Raw genomic sequence first — 8,831 nt, 5'->3', positions numbered from 1 at the left:
TAAGTATCACAAAAAGAGAAAGAGGGAAAGACGGCTTTTTTGAGGCAACAATAAGTCATTTACTTGTTACAACATATCATAACATTCTCAGCTAAACAGAAACTAAACATGTTTAGTGTAGTCATATAAGGATAGTATGGTATATTCAGCATATTACAGAATCATCACAAATCATGAAAATTGTCTCTTTTTTTCTGACGCGTTTCGCCGTTTGGCTTCTTCAGGGGATTCAGAGAGACTGATTGACAGAGTTTAGAGGAAAAAAAAGGAATATTGACATTCTAGTTTAAATATATTCATATATATATATTCATATACGTGTGAAAATTGTGTGGAGACAATTTTCATGATTTGTGAAGACTATTTAATCTGACCACTATACCGATAATGCAACTGTATCATTCTGACTATACCAGCGGTCGCCAACCGGTGGTCTGCGAGAACATTTTGGCGTTCCGCGGCTCTGGCTGGGGCGCTCCACGAGTGAGGTCAAGAGAGGGACCCTGTTGGGGGGGGGGCACCAGCCAGAGCCGCGGACCATGTCCCAGGGCGGTGGGCGGGTTATGTCTCCGGGTTGGGTGGGTTCTGGCATCATGACGTTGCCCTGGCGGGAAGTGTCTTCCCCTTTGAGTAACAAACGGCTCTCCCTGCATACGCGGTCCGGAGTCCCTAAAGTCAAAAATGGTTGGCGGGCACTGGACTATACCATATTATCCTTAAATCACTACACTAAACATAGTTGGGCTCGGATTAGCCGAGAATGTTATGTTATAACAAGTAAATCAGTTTTTTTGTTGCCCTTTAAAAGTTAGCCCTTATTATCTTACCAACCTTTTCAGGGTGTGCACTTCTGCATTCTCACATTGGGTGCTAAAAGGCCTTGTCACAGTTTTTTCCCTTTACCTCATTTTTCCCAACTTAGGCAAAGGTAAAAAGACCTAAAAAAGCTGCCTTGGCCAAAGCTTTTACAGGGCTATAAACAATCCTCCGACCAGGACAGAGCTTTGGACTGACCAGTCAGGCATCCTGAGCCACATTATGATTTAAGCCAGTGGTCACCAACCTTTTTAGACCTACGGACCACAAAACTCACAGGCTCCGGACTGTGCATGTGCTTGAAGCCTTGTGTCACTCAAAGGGTAAAAAATTTCCCCCAGAGTGACGTCATGATGCCACAACCATAATGCCAGAACCATGCCGGAACCAGATGCCAGAACAGAAATGCCTGTGATGGGAGAGGGGGGGGGTTGTGACCACTTTGAGCCTGCAATGTCTCCGGGAGACATGGTCCATGGCTCCGGACGGTTGGGGGGGCACCGGCCAAAGCCATGGAGACCAAAATGTTCTAGCGGACCACCGGTTGCTAACCGCTGGTATAAGCATCCAAAGCTTCCCCATGAAAAAGATACTGACCATATACAGGGTGAGGTTGTTGTACGGGAAAAGCACAGCTTCAGATTTTAATATTGAATTCACCTCAAAAACTTGCAACTATATCCTTCAACAAAACAAATTATTTTTTGGCCTTTTTCACATGGGGGAACCCTTAAAATAACTTTCAGGTCTTCAGGGAACCCATGCTATATCTGCTAAATCCACAGCTCAAAGTATATTAGCAAGGTGGTCAATTGGAAGAATATCCCTTACATTGCTGGCCATGGGAAGAATTCCACTCTAAAGGATCACCAAAAAGATCATTGGGATCACAAATGCTCAAGGATCCTACAGCAACTTTTGCATCGGTGTCCATTCATTACGTGCACATGGATAAGAAGCCGGGATTGCTGGGTTTCACTGGCAACTACTACTGAGCTGTGCATAGCAGACCAGCAAAATGTAATAGGTGGACGGTGACCAGGCAGGGAAGAAGTTATTGTGGACCAGCCATTGTCTCCCCCTTTCTGCAATAACCAATAATTCTGAGTCTGAACTTTGTATGTTTAAAGTTCCCCCGGGTGTGGGAAGTAATTGGCGGTAATTGGCAGTGCACAAACCATTTAGGGAACGCCTACCTGGCCTCCCAGGCATGTGAGGAACAGAGACGCTATTGGTCACTCTTTAACCATTTTTGATTATTCTTAAACTGTATTTATATAGCGCCAACATATTACACAGCGCTGTACAATAAATAGATATACTTAAATATAGTTGTATACAAGTGGCTCTGAGCCATTATCTAAGCAGACCTTTCATTATAATAAGACTGTTTTACTTTAGCCTTCACATAACAATGCTACATGGCAACTTCTGAGGAACTACAAGTAGCAGCATGTCCGCCTGTCATGGCTGCAGGTTACCCACACCAGCATAGCAAACCCTTAACATTGAGGGAAGCCATGACAGCAGCTGTAAAGCCACTTCACACTGCTTTCCCCGTAGTATTGTACACAGGGGGGTGACCGGAAGAACACAGCACCTGATCCGTGCAGGAAGATGACAGACGCCGTGTGTTTCCCGGCTGGAGACACCACACAGCGAGACAGGGAACAGGACGCCGCCATGACACCTCTCCGGCTTCAATCCACGCACTACGCATGCGTCATGCCAGGCCCTCGCCGCTGCCTGTATAAGACACCTGACAGTTGTTCATAAAAGTGCAAAATTTAAGCAAATAAATGCAAACTCTCTTTAAAAATCATTAGGGAGTCAATATAGGAAATAGCAATACCTATACAGATAAAAGGTGGTATACTTACCATTCTCAGCCTTTGTTGCTGATGTGTGGTGTTCCCTGACACCCCTATTACTGTGGTGGTATCTTCCTCCGGTTTGTATTCTACTACAGAACAACCAAGGCGACGGGAGGAACCACTATACAGCGAAGGGGGGTATTTTTCTCTTTTTTGGGTTGCTGGCATGCAGCATTAAAGCAATTTTTTGACACAGGTTAGATAAATATAAGGCATTCTTTTTCTTAAACTATTGATTTTTTTGTTCTTACGCTGTAGTAACAGGTTCTCTTTAATTTTCACCTGTTGAGAGATGCCAGTAAGGGTGACAACACTTACCCTTTGCGCTGTATCTAGGTTGAAGCAGTGTTGTCACCCTGGGACATAAAACATGTTAGGACTACCTTTGATTGTTTTGTGGTTCACATAGGTGAATACCAATACCTAAACCAACACTGCAGAAGGCAGCAATGGAATTCTGGCAGGATAAATAGTTTTTTTTTTTTAGCTGCACAAGTAAAAGAAGTTCTTGTTACAACATTACATTTTAAAATGGAACTTTACACACTCGTCCTCTAAAAATGCTATGTTCTGGAGCTGCTAGTTTCAGCATGCATGCATATTCATGTTAGGTGCCTTGTCCCATCACCAAGACTTTCCAAGAATGTACTTTATAATAGCAGTTTGTGAATAGGAAGATAAAAAGGTTTTATTGCAAAAAAAAAAAAAAAAAGCCTGTCTGCTTGCAAATGTTTGCATGTGTTGCCTTTGCAGGCATGAGGTGGTTCTTCTTCCAGAGGAGGAAAAGCAGCCAGAAGTCACTTTCAGAAACTGCACCATGATCAACCAAAATCGCAGGTTCCTTCTTCTTGTTATTGGTCCTTTGCAATCTCGTCTATTAATTGCTCCAGGCCGCAATCCCAGACCCCGATGTACAATCCTACAGTGAAGGGCCTGCATCTATGCATTGTATATGAAGACACTGCAGTCCGGAGTGGTCAGATGAAAGAAGAGCATAGCTGCTGCAGGAAGAATGAGGTACAAAGTAAGAAAAAAGTTACCCCCTGATCCAAGCAAGCGATAAACCATTGCAGTATGGGTATTTTTATGTGTACAAAAGAGTTAAACTGAAATACAAAAAGACACCAGGAGGTAGTACTATTTCAAACACAACAACAATACATGTCAATTTTGTAAAACAAAAAATAAATAAATAAATAAATAAATAAAAATAAACTCTTTGTTCAAGTTGTAAACTGTACAGCACATGTGCATTGTACTTTAGAACCAGCTGCCAGGGATAATATAACTCCTGCTCATGTACAAGGGTTACATCATCCACAGAATGAACTGGATCACGGACTCCACAGAAGTGCGCCGTGAAGCCAGTGGAGAAGATGGCAAGTCCATAGGATGCGGTGATGACAGGTCCTGAACTGAACATGTCCTGGTCCTGGACCTGTCATCACTGCAGGGTGACTTTACAGGGTAAGTATATACCATAATTTGCAAGTATGCTGTGCACCCACCACCCATCACCATTCACAGACAAGTTTAGTTCTGCCTAAATGTGTGTTGTTAGGCATTATTTAACTTTTTAAATGCATTGTGGCATGCAGTTCTAGGAATGCTGATTTGTGTTACAATGCGCTTTCAATGTGGGCACCTCACCACGTACTGTAGGTGTGAATGCATCCTTTATGGTAACTTTTTCTACTCTAAGGAAAAGATACTAGGAGTCCCATTGGTGGACAGTCAGATGAGTGAATCTGACGCATTGAGTATGTAGTTCCTACTGAAGGAGGTGATCAGTGATCCCATGGAGGCAACAAAATATAAGTAGTCATACAACATCCTGAGACCACATGACCCTTCCTTTGGCATTAGTCATTTAGATTAGGCGTCAGGAGTTCTGTTTTTAGAAGAATAATAGGAAATTTGCAGGTGTTTTTAAGTGTAGTTTCCTTTTAATCAATTCACAGAAAAATGCTTTGATAAAAATATATTGCTTCTATATTATGCAGCAAGGAGGATGTTTTCCTGGCTGGCTTGGGTTTAGAAAAGGAAACAGACAACAGTTTTACAAACTAACCCCATGTAGCTGGACACTAACCAAGCAGTTTCTGGGGGACTGGTCAGAGAAGAAACATAGGGAGTGTTAATGTACAGCAATTTGTATTAGGTACATTTGTGACAATGAGATTTTTTTTGTAGATGTGGATAGAGTTTGGAAGGATTAGAACCGTTATCAGACTTTTTTGCCATCTGTGTCCACATTAAGGATAATTAGATGGGTTTATCTGGGTGATAACTGTCCCTGGGGCTTAAAAGTGAGGGGAAGTCCAAAAATGTGAACTGTCATCTGTAGAGAATAGAGATGAAATCTTTGGATCAGTGGTTGTAGTCCACAAGACAATTTTGGTGGCCGGTGCACCTCCGAGCGAGATGGCCCTGTTGAGAAGGCGCACCGGTCTGAACCGTAGAACCACGTCCCCCGTACGGATCGCAGGCTCAGGGAAGTGGACGGGTTGTGTTTCTGGACACAACCTGCCCACTCTCCCATCGCAGGCTCAGACCTGTGATGGGAGAGTGGACGGGTTCTGGCATCATGACGTCACTAAAGTATTTTCCCCTTTGAGTGACACCCGGCTCCACACACATGCACAATCCAGGGCCGGTAAATTTAGTTGTCCGCCAGTCCGAAAAGGTTGGATACCACTGTTCTGGATGACAAAAACCTAACAGAAGCTTGATGGGCGGAACCCCATTTGAAGAAAAAGCCCAGTGATGAGCCCATTGCTCAAGGTATTCTTCTCTTTTTAGTAAGTGTCTTGTCAGCAGATGAGCTGCTTCTTTTCACATTCTAGCCCTGCTATACGGTGAACTGCAAGAGGCTTCAAAATTTTTGTACATACTGTTAGGACACGCATATCTGCTCCAGAATCTCATGGTGATAGCTTCTCAGCTTCTAGGCACCGATTGCCAGATCTAATATTTAGCCTATCTGACCTGCTGGTGGTGCAGCTTTTTGTTTGGATTACCTATGGCTGTTTCTACCTGTTTCCTGACCCTGTATTTGTTTGCTGCCCAGACAAACATTTTGTCTGTTGCTTTGTTTTACTTTTGGATACCTTGCTTGATGGATTACCTGTGCATGACCCCTGGTCTCTCCTGTACTGCGTTATCCGTGGATCACCTGGTTACTTACCCTGAACTGTCTGACTAACCATTGTGTTCCCTGTCCTGCTCTTGGGGGCTCCTGGTCCTCTTTTGGTCCTTTCCAGATGCCATCCTTTGTGCACAGAAGTTCTGGAGGCAACCATGTGCTGGGACGACACATCTAGTCCCCCAAGGCTGAGCCGGAGCTTTATAGGTGAAAAGAGCAGAGCTATATTGGGGGAATGGATACGTGTTAAAATGCCTTCAGCTCTGCTGAACAAGTCTAGTTACCAAACTGTTCACAGTGACACCCAAAGTGATGCACAATTTATTATTTTGGTGTATATAAGATGAGAAGTTAAACCTGATTGGTCACTTTGAGCTGAAGCACCATTACATAAAGATAGATTTTCATGAATGCATTTTTTTAAAAATTAAATCTGCATCTATTTACTATCAGTTTGATGATTAAATGTGTGAATCCTATATTTATAGAAGAGGGAAGCTACTTCCCCTTGGAAATCGGTTTTCCAAGCTGCCACATTTAATGGAAGTCAGAAGAAATTTTACTACCTTAGGTCAGAATTATGTTGTTACAATGGAATTTGTCAAGGGCCCAGAATTATTATGACGTTTGAACTTTGACAGTCATATTTAAATACTTCATTTTAACTTAATAAGGGAAATGGCTCTGGGGAAATATATTCAATGAGAATTAAACCTGTTTAGGGTAGAACATCTGACACAATGACAAACATTCTCCAGGAGAAAAAAAAAAAAAGCAAAGCGATTAGGCTATTTACGGAAAATTGGAAGGCGTCTGAATGGGACTTGTATTTGAGGTCAAGTGTTTCGGCCAAGTTTAATACTGTTTTGATTCTCCAATTTTGATCAAGCCTTTTAAATTGGTTGAAGAATGACTTTAAATGCGTTAAATTTTATTTCTTGAAGCTTAGCATTTTCGGGAAAAGAAACACCTGGAGAGATGGAGTGAGTAATATGGCCTTTCTAAAAGTGCACAATTTGCAGATTTTTCATTCACGTATGATGTCAATATGAAAATAAAATTTATTTTTACAGTATAATTTCAGGCAAACATTTTGCTAATTTGGTGGTAAAAGAAAAAAGTTTTACCATTTTGCTTTTGGGTTTAGAAAAGTTGGTAGTTTTTTCAACCCACATTATACATATTACTGCACATGACTTCATTTAAATTGCAGTGATGCTTTAATATTACATACATCATTGGGAACATTAACGCACAGTCAATTTTTTTTAGGGGCTCTAGAGGGACTGAGATTATTCTATCAATTTTCTATTAAAAGCTGTCCACTATATTGAAGTCTCAAGCTCAGAATACGTAAAGCGGAATTAAACTCCGCTATGCTCACTTGTCCTCATTACATTGCAGGACTCCACCATCTTTTTCCTTCTTCTCTTCCTAGTTGCGCTCTTTGGCTATCTTGATTAGCTTTGCCAGGATGACGTAACTCCCATGCCATTGTGCAGCAGCTCCTTCCGTCCCGTCAAGTGCAGGGGAAGCCAGGAATGCTAGTGAACCAAAACTAAAGTTCCAAAAGAAAATGGACAGGTGATATCCTTTCTGCAAAAATCATTCTTACTTGCCTGATTGCTCCAGTGAACTGTCAAAAATGCTGAGCTGTGTGGGGGAGCTCAGCTTTGGAAGTAAGGATACCCTGCAATCCCGGCTTCCCCTGCGCTTGTTGGGACTGAATGAACTCCAGGGTTCCCCCCAGGGCCTTTTTGCTGGGCGCACCACCCAGCACTTTTTAGCACCCACCCGGCTGTTTTTGGGTGGCTAGTGAAGCGTTTGGTCACAATACAGGTGCTGCCACCCACCTACAATTTCTTCCCACCCAGCTTAAAAAAATTTCTGGGTTGAGCACTGAACTTCTGCGTGCCTGTGTAGGAGTTACCTGATCCCAGCCTGGCCAGTCAAAATGGCTGAAGATTGCAATAGGGCAAAGAAGAAGAAAGAGGATAATGGCACCCTGAAACAGAACAGGGACAGGTGAGCATAGAGAGGTTTAGTTCCGCTTTAAAGTTTCAGGAAAAGGAAGAATTAAAGCTTGCCTAAAATAAAATATATTGCGGTTTTCCACCATTTAAATAGTAGCTTTCTTCTACCTATTTTAACTGGGTATTCCTGTGAATTAAATGCCTCCTCTCCCTGGGTGGCAACTCTCACTCCCTCACTGTATCTATGGAGGGACCATGTTTGTTACCAAGACTAGACTTCAAACATGCAGCCCTTGTTCATCTCCATTACATGGTTGATTGGGAAATTAGCAGTTTACACAAAAAAGATAACTATATTTTATGATTTCAGGTTAATACTCAGGAGGTAACATTTTTTTTAAACCGGGTGGGAAGAAATTGTAGGTGGGTGGCAGCCCCTGTATTGTGACCCAACTCTTCAGTAACCACCCAAAAACAGCCAGGTGGTTACTGAAAAGTGCCGGGTGATGCGCTCGAATAATAGAGGCCTGGGGAGAATACTGACATATTATAATTGGCAAGGTCAACGCGTATTTTGTATACTCACTACGTCAAAAAATCGGTAAACTGCAATATATGTTTTTTGTTGTTGGCTTATCCCTAAAGGGGTACATGGTCCTGGAAAGTATGGGTCCATTAGAGAAACTTCAGAAATTTTGTTTTTCCTCCAACCCAACACCTCCACAACAAAAATCCCAGTGTCAGACAGTCAGTACCCAAAATTAGTATAGCAGTGAGCCTTTGAATTCACCAAAAGAGTCCCTGAAATTTGAAAGGAGTGAATTTACTTGCCACTTAAATGGTCTGATTTAACACTAGACTTGCCTCAGCCTACATTTAAAGTAACTTTTTTTTATTCACAAATAATATACTGAAAGTGGTCTAGGACTAATATGTACTGAGACATTACCTTATGTTTTTGTTCTACGGAAAATGTAGCTTTTGAAATTATACTCCAAGCAGGTTTATTGTACATAACATGCA

The 8,831-nt window shown here is 42.1% G+C and overlaps 1 protein-coding gene across 1 annotated transcript in view; it reads right to left on the bottom strand.

The window, feature by feature from the left end:
• Window positions 1-2,525, bottom strand: part of LYPLAL1 (lysophospholipase like 1) — a 64,293-nt gene extending 61,768 nt beyond the window's left edge. Inside the window, exon 1 of the mRNA XM_072409878.1 lies at window positions 2,417-2,525. Coding sequence (XP_072265979.1) covers window positions 2,417-2,501 — 85 coding nt within the window. The 5' untranslated portion in view covers window positions 2,502-2,525. The remainder of the gene's footprint in view (window positions 1-2,416) is intronic.
• Window positions 2,526-8,831: the final 6,306 nt, after the last annotated feature.

The sequence above is a fragment of the Pyxicephalus adspersus genome, chromosome 4, assembly GCF_032062135.1.
Source record: "Pyxicephalus adspersus chromosome 4, UCB_Pads_2.0, whole genome shotgun sequence".
NCBI lineage: Eukaryota > Metazoa > Chordata > Amphibia > Anura > Pyxicephalidae > Pyxicephalus > Pyxicephalus adspersus.
Note: the sequence above shows the minus strand (reverse complement) of the source record. Positions and strands in the feature narration are given on the sequence as shown.